This window comes from Erithacus rubecula (genome assembly GCF_903797595.1).
Source record: "Erithacus rubecula genome assembly, chromosome: 12".
NCBI classification, from domain to species: Eukaryota; Metazoa; Chordata; class Aves; order Passeriformes; family Muscicapidae; genus Erithacus; species Erithacus rubecula.
In genome coordinates this window covers 19,651,111-19,676,148 of record NC_136664.1, presented here as the reverse complement: position 1 = coordinate 19,676,148, position 25,038 = coordinate 19,651,111, and the positions used below count along the sequence as shown (strand labels likewise).

Here is a 25,038-nt window from a genome sequence, read left to right as displayed (position 1 = left end):
CATATCAGAAATTCTGTTGATTATTTCCAAATTAGAAGCAGAGTCATCTAATCAACATTGTATCCAGTTCCACTTTTCATTGCTACATGTTAATCACTGTTATATGTGGATTGAAAGTTATCAATGACTCAAACATAGATTAGGAAAACTGTATGGAAACAGTTTATTAGATTTATTGAAGCATTCTGTAAAAATAACTTGGGACTCTTTGAAATATGAATGCTTTTCTTCTTCACAAAAAATTACCTACTACCACAGAAAAGTATATTAATTCTAAAAGTAAAGGCTCACAACAGAATAGCCAATGGATGGTTTCCAAACTAGGGAGTAACTGCTTGTTTTGGCATTTTTTAAAATCTAATTACTGCAGCGTTCTAGATCAGGGCTACTATAGCTATGAACTCCAAATCAGCTCTGGATGACAAATTCATTTTTGTAAAACTCAGCCAAGACCCCAAACACAGGAGGCCTCCCTGCAGTGGGAACTTCTTGTTTCTCAGCACTGCCCCAGGCTGGGGGACCAGCCACTGAGGCTGTGAGCAGCACCTGCCTGGCCTGACACAGGTGGAGCCTGCACACACTTCCAGCCAGGAAGATCTGGGCAGAAATGGGGAGCATTTACCAGTAAAGGATGTGTAGTCCTGACTGGACCAGTGAAGATAACATCAATAAAAAAGGATATTCTAAGACTTAACGTCACGAAATTTTGCACTGAAATAAATTTACCCAAACAATATTCACATTACCTTAAGGAAAGGTACAAGATATGGCTGAGGAGATGATTTGAGTTCTGTTTGAAGGCGGCCTGTAAATTCTTCTGGATCAATCTTTGCATCCTTCGGGGAGGAGAAAAAAAAAGCATCAACATCTCAGTTCAGTTGCTTGGTTGTCTCTTTCCCAGCTACTGTATACACATCTCCCTAGCTAAACAGGCTGCCACATCAAAACCTTTCAGAGCTGAAGTCCCTTAATTTCTATCCAAGATCCTCCTGCCAAGCATTCAAACATATAACATGCCACTCAAAATTCAGAGAATTCCCTTGGGGATGCACAATTTAAGACAAAATGAGGCCCCAGAAACACTCAAGTCTCTTTTGGGACTCCCCTCTCCTGCTGACATTTACATAGTGATTTCTTTTTTTGAAATTAAAAGAAAACAACAACAGGTCATTGACGTAACCTTCCAAATATAAAATTTGTCAGCCTTTGTAATAATTCCAAAACCAATTCTGATGGTACAATTTAACTTGCAGAATCCATATACATAAAACTATATATGTAAAGCATGGCCATTATATCAAGCATGCTCATAAGTAGACATAAAATTTTCTCCTCTATTAATCTGTATGTATACTTACAAAATATACACTCATATCAAATACATAATCAGTCATTTATTTAGTAGTAATTCAAGAGAATTCTAACTTGGCTGCATTTTATGATACTTCTGAAGTACCATTAGTTAAAAGTTCAGGTTGTAATAAAAACAATAATTAGCCTTCCTGTCTGATACAGAACAAAAGAAAAACCAAATCAAGTTTCAGTAAATATATTTATTATGTGTGTGTTGGTACTTTGCTTAAAATACTGTAAGTAGTTACCTTTACTTATTTACTCTTTTCAAGTTTGTAAAAGTTAAAACAAGTTTCCAGTGTCATCACTGAATATGATTGTTGAATGGCACACACTTGAAAACGGTCTTAGGCTTGTCTAAAATATACAGATTTCTCTGGTAATGAATTCAAAGAAATGTATAGCAACTAATTTTAAATTCAGCTTTTTCATAGACATTATTACATTTATTTGCTGCATTTCCCCTTTCAAAAACCAAATCTGCCTTTGACAGATTTTTTAATATATATAACATACAGAATATTGCATTTTGATGAAGTCCAACTCCTTTCATTACAGCCAAAAGGATTGTTAAGATCAAAGCAATAGTTTTCAGCATCCATAAATAAGAAGTTTAATAGATTACTGACAAAATAAAAGGCAACTAAATATTTACCAACAAATCCTGAACCAGAGCTTTCACATTGCGGGACGTTTCTGGAGATGGTGAATTATGAGAAGCAAGTTTTATAAGGGTAGCTAAAAAGTTTTTGCATTTTTTCACATTCTCCTGCATTTCCTGCAAAAGCCAAAGAAAACAATTATTAGCTTCATGCAATTTTTCCATCACAATCAATGCATGCTCTGACCACTACAAATAAAGAAAATGATGACATTTTTCTAATTCAGAAAGGCCATATATGAAATATGTTTTGCTACTGCTTGTAACCTGAGATTTTCTTACCTTCTTAGGTAACTGAACATCACAGCTCACAAATAACAAAAAATCAATTTAAAAAATATATGTTACATTTTACAGTCTGCTTTGGTACAAATAACCTTAAATAGGAGAAGAAACAACAATTTGCTGGAGATGCATTCCCCTTTGAGATGTCCAATAGTCAATGTACAAACATTCCCCAAACTATCCTAATTTGTTAAATTATTGATTCAGTATGTTTTTGTACAAAGCAGCTACAGCAGTAAAATCAAATTAGAAATAAGTCTTTGAACATCATAATATCTGATCTTTTTTTCATTAGGAGTAAACCAAGCCATTACTTTTATATGGTGTAATTACTCCAAGAAACAGAAACATCACACTTCAGTGTAACCATAGTTTTAAGGCCCAATACAGGATAATGATGAAGTCCATAGATAGAAGGTTCTGGCTACAGTAACACATACATGGCAGGATGGGGAAAGCTGAGTGCTTTTCCTCCCTCTCAGAATCCCATCTAGCCAAAAGCAGGGGAAGGGCTTTCCTGTTTGTCTTCTTAGGACTTCAGGAACTCCTCTGGTATGTTCAGGAGTAGGAAGAGCTTTACCTTGACACAGGCAATTTGCTCCCTGATGAACAACCAGTTGACAATGTTTGCACTAATTTCACACTTGCCTGTGACACCACTGTAGTTCCAGGCACAGGAGAGCTGGGGATGACCAGGGGCTGTGCTGGCACCTGTGCTGCCGTGTGAGGAGGGAGGGGCAGCCGAGGCTGGCCCTGGGGCTGGGCTGAGCCCTGGCTCTGCCCACCACCCATCACTGCAGCCTGCTGAGCAGATGAACTTCCAGTTGCTACTGTCGTCTTGAACAGATTCTGAGCGCTCGTCGTAGCTGCTGATACCTATTAATATTTTATATTGAAAAAATATTAATTTTCACTTTCAAAAAACCACATCAATGATAAAATCACAGAATGGTATGGGCTGGAGAAGAACTTAAAGCTTATCCAGTTCCACTGTCCCAGGGTGCTCCAAGCCCCATCCAACCTGGCCTTGTGTGGGAAGACGGGCTGTAAGCATAGTGCAGGAGGCAATCTTTTCCATTACTGACTCCTGAGGAGTGGAAACACGTGCCTGCCCAATGAGTTTGGGTGTTATAAAGAGTGGGTTAGTGGCTACAAGCTGCACTTTGAGTTGGAGCTTGAGACCCAGAGTCTGCTGCAGTTTGGGATGGAGTGTGCTGGCTGTGCTGTGAGGAGGAAAGGACAGATAAGGTAAGAAGATGCTGTGTGAAGACAGACAGGGTTAGGTGGTTGGGGAGGGGACAGGTTTGGGTTTAGTCAGTCATGCAGAGAGGAGAGAAGGGGTCAGTGCTGTGTGCAGCTGCCTACGAGGGAAGGAGTCAGAGCTGTCAGAAAGCAGTTCATTGAGAGAAGGCATGTGAAGCTGTGAATAAAGGACTGCTGGTGACGCCTCTCTGTCCGTCTCGACTTGGGCACTGCCAGGGATGCAGGGGCAGCCACAGCTGCTCTGGGCACCCTCCCAGGGAACAACCCCTCCATGTCCCGTGCCCCCCAGCCCGAGCCCGGGGTGCCCCAGCCCCACTGACCGTGCTGTGGGGCAGCACAGCCCCTCCTGGCAGCGTGGCCGTGGCGCTGGCGGGCGCGGCTGGCGACGGCACCACCTTGGCCTGCACCGGCAGCCCCAGGCGCACGCTGGGTGTCCCCACGGCTGCTGGCTGCTGCCAAAGCAAAAACAGCACTTCACTGTCTGCTCCTCCTTGCTAACTTCCTCTCCAAGGCTTTTGAATAATAGCAATTACAGTAATAATCATTATTAATACTAAATTAAAAAAAAAAAAAATCAAAGCTAGTAATGAGCTTTTATATATAGTCACAAATACTGGAAAAATTAGCTTTCTCATGTTCAATGACAGGTTTGCAATATTTCTCCTAAAAGCTCTTACTCGTACAGATATATGGAAAAGACTAGAAAAAACAAAAGTGACCTGCCAAAAAATTGATGTTACATTGATGCGTTAATTCAGTTGTAATATTTACATGTCAGTATTCATCAATATTTGAGTTTATCATTGCCAGTAAAACATATCGGTCCTCTTGGTATTTACAGGCCTGTTCTAGGCTTTTTCTTTATGAAAATCAATATGGACAGAAAATTTAGAAAGCAGAAAAATATTCTTAAAATAATTTCAGATTGAATTATACAGAAATCAACTTGCAGAGAAATGAAATCTAAGCATTGGAAGAACCTTTGCCATAGAACACAGGCTCTGTACAGCAACTGCAATGTGAAGTGCAGACAAAGGAAAATGACTACAGCTTTTCAGTCAGTAGTACATTCTGTAGCTCAGGAAATTTATCTTATTTAGCAAACATATTACTTATTTTGTGATTTACTTTCATTACAAGCCTGAAGTCTCCTGCCATATCACAAAAGGACAAGACTTAGGAATTAAAAATCATGTCCAGAGAAGTTACTTAATTTTGCAGGAATGTAAATACCATTATAAATGAAATGCATCATACAATATGGTAATCATGGCATAATGAGAGCCACACATTACTAAAAATGAAGGCCACACTGCTGTCTTAGAACTTGCATTTATTAAGATATGCATTCACACACTTGAAAAAGACAGATTTTCTAAGTGGATAGAGTAACACATCACAGCTGATGTTGTTTCTCACAAGATTAAACTAGTTTCCCTTGATCTTAATTTGTACATCTCTAAAATTCATATTTTATAAACAATTATTATTTTAGATTCTTACATTGTCTATTAAGCCTACATAAAATACTTCTCCAAAGAATATCTAGTCTACTCTAAAATATCTCCAACAGGAACAGAAGCCCAGGCAGGCATTCAGAGCCCCAAGCATTCCTTACAAATCAGTCCAGCAACGTCATCTACTGGATATCAATCTTCTGTACTGGGGGAAAAAAAGGAGGAAAGAAAACAAATCAAATCAATCTACCTGACATCTGAACAAACCCCTTCTTTTGTTTGTATAGCTTTCAAGATTTTTAAAATCTTGACTAGGGATGCCTTCCATCCTGAGACAGCCTGGAGACAATACACAGCATCATCATGAACAGGCAGAATCGTCTGGATTTTTGGAAGAAAGACCACACAAGCTTTTTCTGTTTTAAACACCCTACACCTCTTTTCTTCATTATAAAAATGACCAAGTATTTTAAAATACTGGTTGAATGAAAGTATATCCACCCCAAAAGTGTTGCATTTAAAATATAAATATTGTGTATCTTGTTCCCTTGCTTATAATCAGTTGCCAGACTAAGAAGACAGCATGCCTGTGATATCTGCCCCCTTATCAGTCTGGGCTTCCAAAAGTGAGGATTTAGGAAAACAAGCAGATAGCCAGGGGCACTTCTGGCAGCTACTTGCTTCCAAGCAAGACCTGCAGCCAGAAATCCACAAATACAGAGTAAGACTGGGAGCTAGAGAATTTTTCTCAGCTAATAAATGCCTATTATTCATCACAGAAACATACTTGAAAATAAAATGAAAATATAAATTTTCACTATTATAAAACCCAACTAAGAATGTATTCCAATGTGCCAGACCTCAGCAGCAAACTGGGAAACCTGAAGACAAAATTCACACTTCATTTTAAAAATCAACAGTGACAAAAGCCTTTGATAGAAAATGGCAATAAAGTCTACTACTGTGGTGGGTATGAAGAAATCCCTCACCACTAAAGAACTGCAAACAAAGTAATGCAATGGTTTTATTAACCTGGTACCAAAACTCAGAAGGGTTAAAAAAGTAAATATGAAATGAGAGGATGAGAAACATAATGAGGAACTAGCCTGGAGAAATTCTTAAATATCATGGAAATGATCTTCAAATGACAGCTACAAGTTGCCAGAAGACACTCAAAGGATTCCCAACATGAATGCTTCCAGAACTGATAAAAATGATTTAGAAAGGAAAATCTGTGTTTTCTGTGGAAGGAAACTTGTAAACAGATCTCATGAGAAATACGTCAAAAAGAAAACAAAAATTATGAACTGTATTTTAACAAAAAATCATAACCCAATGTGTCAAGTTCCTACTGGAAGAATCTAAAAGAATTCATGAAGCTCCTTAAGGAAAAGCTACTGAGGTTTGGTAGGATGCTATGAAATTCTGCAATTACCAGAAGAGTTTAAAAGAAATATATTTTCAAATGTAACTATTACTTTTATTAGATAAAGCAGGTGTTTTTACATTCCCTAAATACACACAAGTACCACTGAGGAGCCTTTTGCCCTGTGCTCAGACATTACCAGGCAGGAAGCCAGACCATGAATGAGCACAGGCCATAACCTGCTCCTGATGCCCAGGGGACACTGGGGGATGCACCTGCACACAGACCTGAGCTGGCTCTGTGCCCTCAGCTCAGAACTGGGAGCACAGCACAGTGCTGCAGAGAAAAGGAGCATTTCAGGAGGGACAGCCTGGGCTGCAGGGGGGTGTCTCAAGGTTTTTCTGCCATTTCAGGGTGCAACAAGTCACTCAGGCAGTCAGAGCACATGGGAACTGTTCAGAGTGCAGAAATATTCTGTATCCTATAAATTCACTCCTTAAACAACATCTCTACTTTCCTTCTCCCCAGAGCTCTGGGCACATGAATGGGGAGGCAAAGCTTGGGAGAGAATCCATTGTACCTGTTGTGCACAACCAAGCTGTCTCTGTACTTCAAGGAATACACAGGGCTGCATTGAAAAAGCAAGTCACCTGAATATAGAGCAAACACTCAAAATAGCTAAAGATTATCTGTTACTGCCAAGGCAGTACTGTACCAATCTTAGAGATTGCTATGCACATTCACAGCTTTATCAAATGAAGAAAAACTCTCAGAGGGTTAATATGCAAATCCTTGGGAGTAGGTTTGGGTTACACTTGAATTTTGTACTATAGAACCACCTACTGACCAACACTCCAGGTATCAGCAGCACAGGCTCTGCACTTGAGCTCACTTTTGACAAATCAGTTCCACACATTTTTCATGATAATTCCTGCCAATAAACTTGGCCACTATCAACCAAAAAGAAGAAAATATCCCAACATCATTTGAACAAGCACTAACACAAAAGCCAAGTTTTTCACAATAGGTTGTGACACCTCCTTACATCATCCAATACACAGCTTCACTAAGTGTTATGAAAACTCAATTTTTCTAAGATCTTCAGGTTTAAATTTGCAAAATCTGAAATGAAATTACATTTTATTTCTAATCATTAATTTAGAAGACTTTTAATAAACTCAACAGACCATGCTAAGATGCCATCTGAGACACCTCAAACAATGAATTGCTGCTGTTTAACAACAAGAAAACTGCAGTGGGATCACAGACACTGGCAGAAGCACAGAATAAAGGTCAAATCTGGGATCTCACCTGTACTGGGCTGGGATGGCCAGGTTTTGGTGGTGGGGTGACTTTGTGAGAAGCTGCCAGAAGCTTCCCCTGGGTCTGGCAGAGCCAAATTTGGGCCCATCAGTGACAGTGGCAGCAGCTCTGGGGAACATTTAGGAAGGGGGAGGAAATGCCCATGGAATTGCAGCTGGGTGGGAGTGAGGAGATGTGAGAGGAGCAGCTCTGCAAAGCCCCAGGGCAGGAGGGGCAGGAGCTGCTGCAGGGCTGGAGCTGAGGCTCCCCCAGCCCGGGGGCAGCCAGGGAGAGGCAGCTGAGCCCCTGCAGCCCAGGGGCTCCAGGATGGAGCAGAGACCCCCTGCAGGGCCCACACGGGAGCAGGGGGCTGAAGGAGGCTGGGACCCACAGGGAACTCCAGGCTGGAGCAGCTCCTGGAGCTCTGACTGCACCCATGGACAGGGACCAGGAGCAGCTCCTGGAGCTCTGACTGCACCCATGGACAGGGACCAGGAGCAGCTCCTGGAGCACTGACTGCACCCATGGACAGGGACCAGGAACAGCTCCTGGAGCACTGACTGCACCCATGGACAGGGACCAGGAGCAGCTCCTGGAGCACTGACTGCACCCATGGACAGGGACCAGGCTGGAGCAGCTCCTGGAGCACTGACTGCACCCATGGACAGGGACCAGGCTGGAGCAGCTCCTGGAACTCACTTTCTCCTGTGGGAGGGATCCCACACTGGAGCACAGGAGGAGTGTGAGGAGCCCTTCCCCTGAGGAGGAAGGAGCAGCAGACACAACCTGGGATGAGTTGAGCACAGCCCCCATTCCCCTGCATCACTGGGGGAGAGGTAGAGAAAGCTGGGAGTAAAGTTAAGCCCAGGAGGAAAGGAGAATTGAGGAGAAGGTGGTTTAAGATCTAGTTTTTATTTCTCATTATCCAACTCTGATTTGATTGGTAGCAAATTAATTTCCCTCCCAGTCAAGTCTGTCTTTCTGTGTCAGTAACTGGTGAGGGATCTCGATCCTGACTCACAAGACTTTCTTTACATTCTCTCTCCTTGTCCAGCTAACAAGGGCAGGGATGGAAAGGCTCTGGTGGGCACCTGGTGTCCAGCCAGGTCAACTACCACATAATTTTTTTAGCAACTAACTCATAAAACCTTTCCTCCAGGCATGGCTGCTATTAATCCATCATAACACTCCCCATTAGCAAACTCAGCTTCCTGAGACTTGAACTTCTGAAGAGCTCATGGAGAACTCACACACTGACTGCCTCTCAATTCCTCTGGCTACAGTTCACATGAACAGGCACTTAAACATCAGATGCAGAGAAACTTTTTAATCAGAGATCTAATTTTTCTTCAGCCTAGTAAAAATACAGCAAAACTGACCCAAAGTATTATCCCTTTAAAAGCCTGACATTTGTACACAATTTCTTAAAGTTACTGGAAACAGAACCTCTAACAGGTCAGACAGAGGCAGAACCTTCACTGCCACCACAGTGTCACCAAGTGGAGCATCAGAACCCAAAGCAGGGAGATGTTGCTCTGCCCCCCATGAGCACAATGTCCCTTTTGGGATAATAGGGCAGACAGACACAGAACTGGGAACAATGACCAGGACAGGCAAAGGAGTTTGAGGTCACAAGAGAAATCCTTCAGAAACCATGTCCAAACCCCTATTGCTGAAGCAAATACTTATCAAAGAACTTTTTCCTCCCTGGTGAAGTGGCTGGTCCTCCTGCAATCACTAGGTTTCATCCAAAATATCTGGTGAAAAAAAAAACCAGCTGAATTCTGTCATTTCAGTTGGATTCTACTCCTGCATCTAGTGCTTAGTGCTGCCTGCAAATACAGATAATCCTTTGTAATCAATACTCTTATGCAATGTATTTCTGAATGTCCAATTTGCAATGTGGAGTTTGTGACCAGGAGTGGCCATGCAGCAACTGAAAGCAATGAAGTCAAACTGAACACAATAAATTAACCAGCATTTTTCATTTCCCATTTTAAACAGAGACAATTAGGCTCCATTTCCTACTTACAAAAGGAGGCTAGTAATCCCCTTAACTGCATTGTTGAGAAAGTTGTTATAGGGATAAGCTTCACAAAAAAACCTGCTTGGTTATTAATTCCTACTGCAAAGGGGGGCAGCAAGTGAGCCTGAAGCAACCCATGGAACAGTGGGGAAAAAAATATTATATAAATCTTCATTAATTAGGACTGTCCAGCCTACACACTGTAGAAATTAAAAGTAACAGTCCATGCAGCATACACATGGGAACCACTGTGACTGAGCTCAGGAACCTCCTTTATAGCACTTCCTAATCTTTGCATGTTTGAATTTACAGCCTTACTAACATTTGAGTGTTTCCTAAACTTCAGAGCTGTGTTATTGCTACAAAAATGCAAACAATATCATTTGTAAGTACTGAAAACCTATTGTCTGCTTAATACAGAAAAGAATCCCTCATCATGAAGGAAAAGAAGGAAAGCAGTTTTGTGGTTAAAGCACAATAAAGACCACACATTTCTTACTCTCTCTGACCTCCCAACTCACCTGCCCTACTACCACAAATGTTTTATGCAAAACATTGCAAAGAAGCCCAAAAAACATCCATACAAAAGAAATAGTATGTAATAGCTTATCTGATGATAATGGCAGTACACCTTAGCAACAACAAAGATTTATCTATTTGCTTAAAATGTCTGCAGAGTAAAACAAGCATTTGTCAGAAAAGCAGAAAGAATGTGAAAAACAGAAAGAAAAACAAGAGTCAATAATAATACATAAGTGAGAAAAAAATACCAAAGCTGCCATAAAAATATAAACAATGCTGAAAACCCAGGCATAAGTGTATCACCAGACCAATCTCTCCCAATTGGGAGCCACGAGCCAAGCTCAGACTGCCCTCAGCATCAAGTGAAGGCACAGCCTGAGCTGCTGCTGCTGCTGCATGGTCCACTGCAAAAACACAGCCACAGCCAGAGCAGGGGATGCAGTATTTGGTATACCCTCAAAAAACCTTTTTTTTTTTTAATTTAAAAAACAGTTGGCGAAGTGAAAACTTAGCAGAAAATAAGTATTGAAATACAGAAAACAGTGATGCTCATGATGTAAACTTCAAATTCCAAAGAGCAGAAGTTAGAAAAATGCCTGAAGCAAGAAAAAAAACAAAGCTAGGAAAAACTGTCATTTTCTTAAAAAATAAATAAAAATAAAAATTACATATATCAAACTGTTTAGACAACAAAAAACACTAAGCCATCAAAGTTCACATATAACTGCCTTTTCTGATCACTAAAAATATACAACAAAATTTTACACTGGAAAACACATTTTGCATCAAACTTGAAACAAAACATCTGTAAACTCTGAATACAAATCCATTTCCAACAGCAGGCCCATGAAAACTCCAATATATCCTGTTTCATCTGCTTTGAAGTTCCAACAACAGATATTCCAAAATAAAATATTACAGGCCAGGCTAACATTGGTTTTTCCTGTATGATATTCATTTCATATTCTTAGTTGACAGCAGCACTTTAATTTTGTAACTAACATCATTGCAATTAATAATTTGAAATGAGTAACTTTTTTTTGCTATTTGATTATGAATGTAAGCCCACCTGGATATTAAGATACTGAAAGCCAGTGAAAAAAACACAAAGGCATGAAAAGTCATAAAGTGTACAAATGAAAAATGCAGATAAACAAAAGAAACACAGCAAAGGAAAACTAGATGGCAGCACCTCCTTATTTTTCACAATTTCACAAGTCTAAGATTCAAAACAAGATATGGAGGCAAAAACTTAATGCAATCTAGTAACCAGTTTTAGAAGACTTCTGAATTTGTTTATTATCTGAAGAATATAATAATGCAAGCAAACCCACACTGCTTGACCAGAGCAGAATTCTTCTGTGATCAATATAAGTTCTAAAAAACTTATGGCTTGTTTCCTAACAATCCTGTACCTTAACTAATATTCCAAAGCTGATTAAATTTTGGCAATGTTAAAAATTCTATTAATATTCAGGTAAAATTAATGTCACAACTGAAAAGTAAAAGGAACGAAATTCACAAAGAGAAAATAGTTAAATTAAAATTATGCAGCTAAGTCTAAAACATCCAAATTATGTTTTTCAAAAGAAGAACATTATCCCCTTCACAGTGCAACAAATTTGCATTCTCAGGGAAGACCAAGTATTTCCACATAAACCCTGAGATACCAATTAAAAAAACAACAAAATAACAAGCCTCTTGCAGCTGCACTGATATGAAAAATACTTTTAATATACCTGAGTATTTTGTAATTTTTCTCTAAAACAATAAAACAGAGAAAAACTGCAGCTAGGAGTAGTTAATATCACAGAATTGTAGATTCATTTAGGCTGGAAAAGGTCTCAAAGGTCAGTGAGTCCAACCATTATGATCCCCATTACAATTCTATAAAAACTCAAAATTTGAACTAAATTAAAACTGCTATTTGGTACAATTGCACTTACTAATGTTTTTCTCAAATATTTTAAAAATATCAGAAAGACTGTGAACGGTAAAGATCATTACAATGTCAAATACATCTTTGTGTTGCAGGTACTTCTCTCAGCCACTCTTTTTGTACTGTTGTTACTTGCAGGTTCTGATGGTTTGGGCTGGATGTGTTTCACTTCTCTGTGGTACCTGTGCAGACACTGTCTATCCTCCTGGGACACATCCATGCTCCAGCACCTCTGAGCCTGGCCTTAAACTGATCCCAGCTCAGCCCCTCCTTACAAGCTATGTGCTTATCCCTAGGTGCCAGTTTTCCAGAATCCCACTAAGAATGGAAACAATCAGATTTTATTAATGCTTTACACAGCAGCAATTAAGAGGAGCATAACCTAGAGTCAAGAAGAACCCAAGCCTTCCTTTCAGAATGGATTTGCACCTCTTCTCCCAAGAATCTAACACAAAAGTGTACCCAAAACTGCACATCTGCCTCTACTCCTGAAAGCTGCAAAGAACAAGACAAAGATACTATAAAAAGCAGAAGTCAAACAACTTAAATAGCAAACACAAGCAATCAAAAAATAAGAAACAGCAGATTTAGGTCTGCTGTGCAACTCAATCTGTGCCCTGACTGCCCAGCTGAAGCATTCACCATGGAAGGACTGGAATTCACTGCACACCCACAGGACACAGCAATGTAGGATCAACAGAATCTTAGTCCTTCTGAACTCTTGTGTTTGGCACTGCAATCCAAATACATCTTCTTTTAAGCTTGGGAAGGAAAGAGGGGTGGCTGTATCAATTCCCTACAAGGGTAAGCACTACTGTATATAGGAATTTAACTTCTGAACCTTCAACAACAGAATAAGGACAGAGCCACTGTCTGTAAGGAAAGACTTAAGCCCTTACACAAATTCCTCAGAGGAAACACACTACACTTTCCATATCTCAGAGAAAGGTGGCTCCTTCCTCACATTCTGTCCTGGATATCAGCCCAGCTGCTGAAGCCAGAGGAATTTCCAGGGAAAACCTGGTTCATTTTCCTCCAAAATACCTGTGAGTAAATGACAGTCTTGGGTATGGAAAGAAGAATCTTGCTGTAGTACCCAGGCTGCAGAAGTGGCTTAAAATCTGAACAGCTCAGCACGTATTGACCAAGTTGATCTTATTTCAGAACATTTACAACATTACCTTATTTTCCCCTCCTTTTTTGAGAGTGGAGAAATTACACAGTTGTCAAGGGGAAGAGAACCAAAGAGCTTTCAAATTTAGATGAACACTTGGTAGTTTTTCAGACACTCCTAGTTTTAAAAAAAGGAATTCCAAATCCATTTCATGTTCTCCAGTTAGCACTTTCAACACTTCTTAATGAGTTGCCAAAAGTAACTGCCAGCTTCTGCAACTTCTTTGGCATGTTGTTTAATATCCTGTATTCTACATCTAGCTGTATAGCTCACAACAGACTTTCTCATGACAATAATTATTTAAAGTGTATAAACAAATGAAAACAATCACTTAGCTGAGTAACTTGTGACACCTGAATGGCTGCCATTAGGGTAAAAATTAAAACAATCTGCAGAACAGCAACCATAATACCCATGAAATATGAAAGTCATGTCTTTTTCTGATGCATTCTTCATAAGGTATTATTTCCCAGAATCCTTAAGGCAGACTGCAAGTTTCCACCTGTGCTGACTTTCTACATAAGTAGAAGAAGGATAAAACACAAACTCAGTGACTGAAATACAATGTTAAGCTCTACAAATTTAAAGCACTTTGCATTTTAATGCAAATAAATCTATCTTACAATAACTCAATAAAGATACAGTAATTAAGTTGAGCTCTGTACAGGAGAATACCAACCATCCCACTAATATCAGAAAGAAAGGTTAAAACTCCATAGCCTGCCATGTTCATCCATCTCACAGCACACTTTGCAGGACTCAAGCAATTAATGTTTATATTCTGTCTTGAGCTAATGGCACCAGAATTTTACTGTGTTTCAGTCACAGTGGGCACCACTGAACTCTTGAACAGTTATACTCTATATACACAAAAACCCAGGACATAATTTTTGATTAATTGTAAATTTCTTCTGGAAATTTTAATTCCTGAATTCAGCTTTCTGACCATCAGAAAGACATCCTGAAAGAAAACAGCTTCATGAAAAACTCCCTGAAGAAAATATTTTTCAGTACACACAATTTCCTTCATTTTAGAACTGGATCCCTGAATTGACTAATTATTATGATAAATCAATCAAATAACTGACATTTCTAAAACCTTAGCATAATATTTAACATTGAACATTTCATCTGGAAAAACAATGAACAGTCTCTGGTTATAAACCATCCACTTAACCAAATAAAAGTCCTGTGTCTAATTCTGATTAGATAAACTTTTAGAATTTATATCTTTACAACCTTGTTTTAAAAGGCTGTCAACCACAATTTTTAAAGAACACTCTAAGGTCAAACATATATAAAACATAAGCATGTCACAATGAAAGAAGACTCTGAAGTGTAGAGCCAGGGAAGTTCAATGTAAATTTCCCAAGGGCAGTATTAATTATTTCTTAACCCTGTTAATTACAACAAATACAGAAATGATGCAGCACAGTTTGGGCAGCTACCACTGAGATTTTCAAAGGAGATGAATCCTGACCACCTACAATATCATGATTCTAATCCCACTACACTAAAATAATCAAACTTTTCCATCGTACAAGATATTGATCATTCCTAAGGCCTTGCTGGCTTCCTCTATTTTGAGCCAGTGTGTTTAGCACTACCTAGTCTAAAGGAAAAAAAGGAAAAGAAAGTGTACAGTGCAGTGGGGTATTTATCTGGGCAGAACTCTGCACAAAAACAAACACAACTTTCTAAAACCTGAACTCCTCCAGACTCTCAAACACCTGAAAATGCAGTATTCTCACAGGTTTACTTTTACATAAATCCATCAAGTAGGATTATACTCCTTCTGCAACATCAACTGCTCTACACAAGCAGAGAACAGCTGCCTGAGATCAACAGTACCTACATTTGCTTGCACACATCTTAAGGCTGACTTTGGGTCCAAGCCCCAGACTGAACCCAGAGCCAAGCAGGGGGTCCACATTTCTGCACACTCCCTTAGATTCCACGTGCAGTAAAGGTTATTCCTCAGAAGTCTTCAAATTGCAAACCATTTTTTAATATCTGTTATGAATATTTTCATATTGAATTTTAATTTGGTATGCTGGCCACCTAAAAAACAAACAGTATGGAAGAAAAATAGCTAAAACTAGCAGATCCCATTCTTGGTACAGTCCCACCTCATATCTCTTCTGCACTTACACTTTGCACTTGTCTCAGGAACCATTCCTAGAACTTCTGCTTGTAGCAATTACTAAAAACTGCACTTTTTCACAAAGGAAGGCCCCAACAACCAAAGACAGATGAACAAATTCAGGAACTGGCTGCAATTTTGTCCAAACTATTAAAAAAAATATATATATCTGTAATTGAACACAGTCTTATCTCTGTGTTTATTTTTCCCGGAATACATTTCTCTTTGAAGGTTTCCTACAAGTCTTATTCTTCCAGATACCAGAAATTTAAACATTATATGGCTGCCTTTTCTGTATAGAGTTCTTTAATAAATTTCACCCAATATTGCTCTTACCTCTCTTTGGAGAGCATAAAGTTTTTCCAATTGATTCCAGCCTTTCATTTATTTCTTCCCTGACAATGAGCTACAGTCTTCACAGGTAAACTCACTTCTAAAACTTACATTCTAGCTGGCTACTCTGTGGTTTATAGATTGCCTCATGTTACTATGTTCAATTCTCCAAATTTATTTCAGTTTCCTACTCTTTTGAAATGCTTATCATTGCTTTTCAGTTTTGATTTCAAATTAAAAATCTTTTAGACTATAAATACAGTGCAAAACATAAAGCATATAAAGTAATGAAATTATAAATACTGGGAAATACCTGTTGAACTTACTTCAAGCAACTTCTAGAACAACTGAAGAGTTGTAAAGGCACCTTTTTAATCTTTCCATACAGAATTACTTATCTCTTCTGCAAATACAGACCTTAGACAAAAGTACCTGAAACTTAAACACCTCTTATTACTGAGGCACAGCAGCCCTGTACTAACATCCAAACATGTTTGCCTCTGCATTTTAGTAAAATAGCTCAGTTCTAGCCCTAAATGGCCCAAAGGTAAATTGTCTCTCTACAAACTTTTAAACCGATGTAGCCTTCAAAGAAATTTAAAAAACATAACAAAACAAACAAAGCAAAACACAACTCTACAACAACAAAACACTAAAACCAAAATAAACCAAAAAAACACAAAACCACCCCACACTGACCCTAAAAAATAAATTAGCTTCAGTTAAAATCAACACATTCCACTGAGGAGTTTGAGACAGAAAAGCACTCTATCCTACCAATCCCTAGAAAAAGGGAAATGTACTCACAACACAGGCAAAACTTCCAGTGTAGGCAGATCACACTCAGAGGCAAATTAGAAGAAACAAATCTTTCTTTTGAAGGAAGTACATTAAAAAAGTTATTTCAAAATTATTGCAAATCCTGGGATAGAATGTGATTGGCTTTCTCTTCTGTAATGTCCAGTGAAATTATCCTGGGATTCAGCATGCTGGGATATCACAGTACTTCTGATTCAGAGCAGCAAGGGACACTTTCTAAACCACTGATACACAGCCCACACTAAGACTGAGCTTTGTAGCCTCCCATCATCTCTCACTGAACACAGTCTTAAGAGACTCTAAAGCTGCTTTTTTCCTAATTTAAAAAAATCCTAAGCCTCATAAAATAAACTACATTTGAATAAGTATTTCCTGTTTTCACAACATAAAGGAGAAGAAAGCACGGCTGCAGAAACAAACGAGGTAATAACGTGTAAGACATAATGCACCAATGTGAAATCAAGCCACACATACCTGAGCTGTTGAGAGGCGAAAAACAGGGCCAGTGGTGGGCACAGAAAGCCTGGGGGACATGCTGGCAGGTCCCTGTCCCTGTGACTGCACCTGAGCCTGCATCTGAGCCTGTGCCAGAGCCTGCTGGGGCACCATCACGAGCTGCCCGGCATCCGTGCGCACCAGGACCATCCCTAGGGAGGGCAAGAACAGTCACTGCAGGCAAAAACAGCAACAGGAACACAGAAAAACCACCTAGCCACAGAAGGCAGAGGAAAGTCCATGTATTGCACTGTGCATTATTCTCTACAGTCTTTTTTTGATTTTCATGTAACAGGAAAATTTATTTCACAGAAAAAAAAGGAGCTCGCACTAACAGACCCAATTCAGTTTGGAGTTTAAATATGGAAAATAGTGATGAAAAAAGCAGCCACTTGAGTGTTTGGGGGACAGTGATTTACAGGAGTCTAGTCAGGGTCAGGAGAACAAAATTAGAAATAAATACTCATTTAAAGTAAAAACTGTAAGGTGCTGGGAACACAAGTGAGTATGTGGATACCAGGGGCAATGACCTGAGAGTTTTACTAAAGAACAGTTTATGAGTACATGCAAAATTAGGCCAGACACATCTCTGAGTATACAATACTTGAGATTTACTTAATATTGAGCATTAACAGTTTAATCTGTGTGGTAGCCACCATCACCTCTTTGGGAGGCACTACCTGTGGTTTAAACATCAACAACAAACACTGTCAGGCCCAGAGAACCAACACCACTCCTCAGCAATACAATGCAGCAATGTTAGAAAATTGGCAAGTTTTCTAACACTTTCCAGAAATAAATGACAATTTTTTCAGATTATTTTCTTGTAAAACACCTCACAAATAGAGGCCTCCTGGACAACAGAGCCATTGCCATCAAGCTGTGCCTAAAGTTTTGTAGTCAGCAGGCTGGAAAAGGGGAGACAATGGCTAAGCTGGTCCATGGATCCTGGAGTTTCACACATTCAAGGTCACTGCAAAGCATGCAATGTTCTCTCTACAGTTCACTCAGAACTAAGCAGCAGTTCTCCACACAGATTATTAAAAAGAATTTCCAAGTCAGTTTCAAAATACATTTTAATAATTTAACCTAGATAGGACACAACTAGTCAAATAAACAGAAAAACATCTTGTCTGCAACAACTAGAGAACCAAAAATTAAAAACCAGCGAAATCACTTTCAGTCTGCTGATAACAGGGTCAGTAGACACTGTTTCTACAGCTTACCTCTATGTGCAAATTGCTTCATATGCTTTTTTAACTTTTCAAAGGAAAATGAACAAGGTTAACTCCTATATCCAATTCCAAAGGTAAAAGCTTACATCCAATTCTAATTGTTAACTCCCCAGAGGGGAAAAACCCAACTAAAACACCTTGCTAAAGGGACACAGTTTACAACATACCCTGAGGATAAAGAATTTCAAACACTATTCTAACAAGTCGCTAATACTTTCTTCCTAATATCAAGGAAGTCTTTCTTTCAGTCTGACATGGAAAAACCAAATCCCAATTGTGGGATGAACATGTGAGAGAACTGCAGCACACAAAGCCCTCACTGACTGAGTTGGGTGCTCCCAGCCAACCTTTCCTGCTACAAACACAAACAGAAGGCAAATTTCTGCCACTATAAACTAAAGATTCATGGAAATCAAAGTTTAAGGTAACAGGCATACAGAACTACAGCAGGGACCACATCCAAAAGTCATAACAACAACTCTTTTTCAAAGCCAAGAGTAATTTAAAAATTAAAAAGTTGAAAGAAACTAATTAAAAACTCATCTAAAAGCTAACATTTAAGGTCCATTAGCCATTTAAGCACCAAGCTTCACAGTCTATATTTGCAGAAAATCCTGCAAGCAGACGATATATTTGGCATGTGACATTCCTAAACCATCTGGACACCCCAATATGCCAACTGGCCAAACTGGTTATCACTTCTCTGATTATGTTGTGAACCTTATATAAAAATCCTCATAGGATAATGCCTACCACACATTAAAAAATACATGATCTATTTGCATTACACAGATTCACAGGTGTGTTCTTAATTTATCTTCCCATTTTCTAAACTTAATTCTGAATAGGGAAAAACTGAGTGGAAAGGACAAATTCCTACATGTGCCACACAGCCTCAACCAAAGTTGTAGACACAATTACTGCTATAAAGGAATAAATACTCATGTGTTAAAGTATATTTTAATTCAGTTTGGAGGACTACAAATTCCTGTTATTGAGCAGCTGGTACAAGCTAGAATCCAGTTAAATGATGAGTTTAATTTTACCTTCCTGTCAGTAACATAAAGATGAAATACACAACTTATGAGTATTATCTGCTAAAATAACCTATTCTCAAAAACTGGTTGTGAATTTCTCTTTTATAAAGAAGTTTGCCATATGGGAGTTTCAGATTAATTATCCATCAAGTTAAAAATTCAAAAATAACATTGTATTTTCTGAATAACTTTCTTTTAGAACATACTATCTTCATGTTTATGCAAATTTAATGGATTTCTAACTATCTTGTAATAAAATCGAAGTTGAATAAAAACTTTCCAGTGTATTATTTCCACAATATTTCTAAATTCTGGACCAGACTGTTTCCAAGACCAGGTTTTCCCACTTCTGCTTGAAAGCAACAGATTAAAATATTGACACAATGAACTTCAGAAACAGTATGCAAAGTTACAACGCACAGTATCATCTGCATAGAGTAACCTTTAATAGATTAACAAAGAGAGGCAAAGGTTAAAGATGTACAGTCTGAAAAGCAACTTATCTGTTTCAAGTTAGTTGTGTCTTCATGAAACCACCAAGATTTGTATGTTTGGAGCATCAGATTCTGGAGGATTTTTCATAAACTAAGGCCATATACACGACTACTGAAAGTCCACTCTGAAGCAAACATCTACACCATCACATTGCTGCTCTACTTAGCTAATTAGTATGTTGGAAAAACTAAGTTATTTCAGACTACATCAATAGGTCCACATCTCAACTTGTTATTGATACAAAGAGGAAAAAAACTTAACTAGCTTAAATGTAGAACGAGCTCCTAAATCTAGAAGGCATAAAGATACCCAAGCTTTTGCAACATGAAAATCTAAGTAGGGGACCACAGTACCCTTCAGATGAAACAATGTACAGATTAAGAGTGGGAATCATGAGGATGAAGGGATGCTGGTTTGGTTAGCTAGGAACCTTGCTGAACTTAAATTTTTAGTAAATAAAGTTAAGAAACTTAGAGGAGTACAAGGAGCACGCAATTGCTTCAGAGTTGGAAATAAAATCTGGTCATGTGAAGACTACCCTTCACAAAACGATGGCATCATCACAATTACTGAAATTATAAATTTTAGGTTACACACATTTACCACCTGGTTCACAGTAGAAAACACTTTGTCAAACAGAAAAACTTTTCAGGACTATCAAGTGCAAAGCAGAAGATAAAGTCCTTTAAAACACATATAAAGTTATTCTTAGCTACCACTCCAGCTCTTTATCCTGTGTCCAACTACACCATCACAGAGTAACTCACCGTAACTACCGCTCTCCCCAGGACAAAACCAGCAACTCACCAACAGCAGCTGCAATTACTCGGCATTAGCCGTACCCCTTACACCCCAATTAGCGGCAGACGGTGCCCTCAGACGGGTGCCTCTTCTCCGGTTTCCAGCACGTCGAGCCCAGGGACATGACAGCTTTGGGGGAAAGCAAAGCCCTGGGCCGAGAGAAGGTTAGAGCGAGCGGCGGGGCGGGAGCGCTGCGCACACTTACCGGGCGGGATGGTGAAGCCGGGCGGCAGCTGGATGGTGGTCTGCGGCGGCGGCCGCACGATCAGCTGCGGGGCCACGATGCGGGGGGCAGCGCCCAGCGCCGGCCGCGGCGACACGGCCTGGGGGGCGGCGGGCAGGGCAGCGCCCGCCTTGGCGGTGACCGCGGGCTTGGGCGCGGCGGGGGCCGCGGGGGCCGGCGGGGCCGAGCCCGGGGCCGGCGGGGCGGGCGCGGGGCTGGCAGAGGCGCCGAGCGCGGTAGCCGCGGGCAGCGCGCCGGGCGCGGGCTGGGGCTGCGCGGCGGCGGCCCCGCCGTGCCCGCTGACCGGCGGCGTCGCGCCCGCCCGGGCCCCCGCGCCCTCCCCGTTGGGCGCCGCCTCGCCGGGGCGCGGCGCGGGGGCAGCGGCGGCGCCCTCGGCCGCTCCCGCCGCTCCGCCGCCCCCCGCCGGGGTCCCGCCGCCCCCCGCGGCCCCGGGCGCGCCGTCGGCGGCGGGCGGGCTGGGGCCGGGGCTCCCCGCGTCCCGCGCGGCGGCGGCTGCAGCGGCCACATGGTTGTTGACAGGCTGGGCAGGGGCGGCGGGCTGCGGCGGGGCGGGAGCGGCGGGGCTGCCGCCGCCGGGAGCCGCTCCATGTGATTGCTGCACACTACTACTGTTTACACTCGCTCCCCTCCCCGCCGCCGCTGCCGCCGCCGCCGGGGGAGACGGGGACGGGAGAGGCCCCTGGGCGGGGGCTCGGCTCCCCGCGCTGCCGGGGCGCGCCGCCGCCTCCCCTGCCCCGGGCGCAGGGCGGCCGGGCTGCTGCCGGCCGGGGCTGCTGCCCCCCGCCAGGCTCCCCTGCTGCGGCTGCGGCTGCTGGGACGGGGCGGAGGTCCTGGGCGGGGCCGGCTCGGCGGGGCCGCGGCCGCCGGCCAGCTGCGATTCCAGGGATCCCACCAGGTCGCTGAGCGCCTTCTCGTCCACCTCCTCGGAGAAGAGCAGCATCTCCTCCAGTGGGTCCGACGCGCCCGCCGCCATCTTGCGCTGAGCTGGGAGCCGGCGGCGACGTACGCATGCGCGGGGCTCTGCCGCGCGCGGGGCACCATGGGAGGGGCCACCGTCTCCGCCCCGCCCCGGGGCGGCACCTGGACCGCCCGGCGGGAGCGCTCCCGGAACCGGCACCGGGGTCGGGACTGCCCGAGCACCCCGGCGGGTGTGGCCGCCCAGGGAGAGGCGGCGCTGTCCCTCGGGAAGCCGCGGGTGCAGGGAGGTGCTGTGCGGTCGGGCTCGGTGTGGAGCAGCCTCCCTGTCCCGGGTACCCGCAGGGACCCGTCCCGTCCCGCCGGGAGAAGCGAGCAAACCGCCTGGGCGGCCCCGCCGCGGGACGTGCAGCGGAGGGAGCTGTCCCAAGCCCCTAAACACGGCTGCTCGGCTCTGCTTTGCACTTATCGGTTTCCAAAGCTACTTGCTCTAGCCGGACGAGAACGGCTGCAGTGATACAATTTCCTAACGGGGACGCTGTCGGCATAAGATTTGGAAAACTAAATTAAGGCTCTTTGCATCGCCAGAGCTGCTGCCCTGGCGTGCTGCTGCCTCGGCACCCTCGCGGGAAGTTTAAGGTAGTTAATTTTGTTGCTAATGCTTTTGTTCTTGCACTTCTGTGTGTCCTTTTCCCACCAGCACTTCCTCACACACTCTGAAATAACTTTTAAGAGACAGTGGTCCTAAAATTATCGTTTTTTAAACTAATGACAGGACAGTGTCTTCGATAGAACCGTCCAAATAAAAACTTTTTCCCGTATGAATAACGCGCAAGGGATAACCATGGATTTGTCACCCCAGTAGCAGCTTGGATTCCAGGTTTTCCAGGTTTGTCTCTGCTGGCCTGCAACAGCAAAACTGGGGTGTACTGGAGCTGCTGCTCTGTGGGCTGGAATGGTGACTCACTCCTCATTTTGGGAACTCTCAGGGTTTCAAAAAAACTGGAAGAGGTGCCTCAGTGAATGAGGACATTCCATTGCTCCATGCACTGGTGGGGAGCAGGGGGGGGCTGGCTCCATCTGCTCAGCCCTACCCTGTGTACTCGCTGGGGTCACAAGGCCAAACTGCTCGGTTTCCTCTCTAAGGAGGTTACATTTTTATTCAGGGTCGTTTCTCCTGATTGTCCTTTAGGAGCAAGTTTATGATGAATCAAAAGAAGCCGCTTTTAAAATGCATTAAATATAGGTTGTACCAGTTTAATTAGGATAAGTTTAATGGTCTCCTGAAATTAAACTAGTGTATATTTCTTCAAGAAAGTAGCCAGTGAAAATACCGAAGGTCCAAAGGTGTGATAGTGGCAGGATCTGGTGCAGTGTGTGAATGGGAAAGTACAACAGTGTTTATGGAAAGCAGCATTAAATGTACACAAGAGATCTGTACATTAAAAAATTGCTTAGAAAATGAGCATTGCTTTTGTGGAGAGCTACAGCTAAATTAAATTTGGATTTTTAGCAACTGCTTCTCCCTGGAAGTTTAATTAAAGCATAATAGATACTAAGATTATGCTATAACATTAATGTAAAGAGGAATTGTTTGGGTTGGAAAAAATAGAAATCCATCCAATATGATTTTTTTATGAGTCACATTGATTCTATCAGAGAATGTTCCATGCAGTCCTCACTTAGTTGCCCTGCTCCTGAACTTCATTTGCATATGACCATCTCCAGAGTTTTCATAAGAGAATGGAAGGGTAGACAAATGATTCATCAAATAGCCCTGACTATGAAACAAATTTTAGTGTCCATTTTTCTAATACTGTGGCATTAAACTGGGTGTTTCCATAGAAACCAACCTGGAGGAAACTGAATTGCTTTGTAACTTTAGAAGATAAAAGTTAACCTTCCCACTGGACAGAGAAAATGGAATTATTACCATTTGAATGTACATTGTGCATGGATAATCTGTAAAACATTAATTCATATTTCTCCCCACTCACTTCTTTTAAATTGAGCCATTTTATATATATAAACACACAGGGTAAAAAAGTGTAATAGAATGTTTTATTTCATAAAACATGATGCATACTGACTCACATTGGACCTCCTTCAACTCAGAAAGGTGAGGACATACCTAACAATGTTTACAAAAGTTGGTGAAACTGCCTTTGGGTTTGAGTTTTTACATAGGGAAAAATACTTCTGGTAAAATATAGAATCTCTGTGAACTTTTGTATTCATTCTATTATAAAAATGTTTATGCATTTCATCACAAAAAATATTTCTGAATATATCTGTTGCTCTTCCATTTTTTGGAGTTATATACGTACAGAATTAAAAAAAAAAAAAATCTAAGAGACCACTGTGATCACCTCATCCAATCTTTTAAGATACAGTCTTTCCTGAATTATTTTTTGTTTGAGCTAGAGAATGGTCTTTAGAAAAGTTAACTTCAACCATGGTTTCAAAATTGCCTGTGAAAGAAAATCCACCAGAGAACTTGTTGAGCTGCTCTTCAGCACTGCTCAGGCCTGTGCCCTGCTTGCAGCCCAAGTTTGTCATGAATAACTCAGTGCACAGCAAAGTCCCCCTGCTGTGTTCAGCTGCATGGGGATGAGTAATCTGTTGTCTTCTACAGAAGTGAAAGTGCTTAGAAAGGAGCACTATTCTCCTGCTTCTGTGTCATGGGTTTGTCTCAAGTACACACTTTCAGTGCCTTCAAATATACAGTTTAACCATCTTAAGTTTAGTATCAAGATGCTACCTACCAATTCAGGTAGAATTTTGAGTTAACTTGTTAAATCGAAGAACTCTTTATGTTATTGAAATTTACTTTACACTATAAAAATATTCCTTCATTTTATGTACGTGGAAATTATAAACTCCAAAAATATGAGAACTAAGAGCTGTCCCAGGACTAGCACAGGTGCAGGTTAAAAAAGATTCCCTCAGCACTGCCAAGGCTGCCACTAACCCATGCTCCCAAGTGCCATATCCACGTTTTTCCCTCCAGGAATTTGGAGTCTGCCCTGGGCAGCATGCCTGCCCCTTTCCATGAAGAAATGTTTCCCAATATCCACCTTGAACCTATCCTGGCACAGTCTGAGGCTGTTTCCTCTCCTCCTGTCCCTGTTCCCTGGGAGCAGAGCCCGACCCCTCCAGCTGTCCCCTCCTGG

The 25,038-nt window shown here is 41.6% G+C and overlaps 1 protein-coding gene across 1 annotated transcript in view; it reads right to left on the bottom strand.

The window, feature by feature from the left end:
• The window catches only part of LOC306807159 (transcription initiation factor TFIID subunit 4-like), a 143,984-nt gene extending 121,965 nt beyond the window's left edge, over positions 1–22,019 (bottom strand). The window contains exons 1-6 of the mRNA XM_079316472.1: positions 20,912–22,019; positions 17,118–17,290; positions 3,883–4,014; positions 2,948–3,175; positions 2,009–2,131; positions 747–836 (exon numbers count right to left, since the gene is read on the bottom strand). Of these exons, the coding sequence (XP_079172598.1) occupies positions 747–836; positions 2,009–2,131; positions 2,948–3,175; positions 3,883–4,014; positions 17,118–17,290; positions 20,912–21,923 (1,758 nt within the window). The 5' untranslated portion in view covers positions 21,924–22,019. The remainder of the gene's footprint in view (positions 1–746; positions 837–2,008; positions 2,132–2,947; positions 3,176–3,882; positions 4,015–17,117; positions 17,291–20,911) is intronic.
• Positions 22,020–25,038: the final 3,019 nt, after the last annotated feature.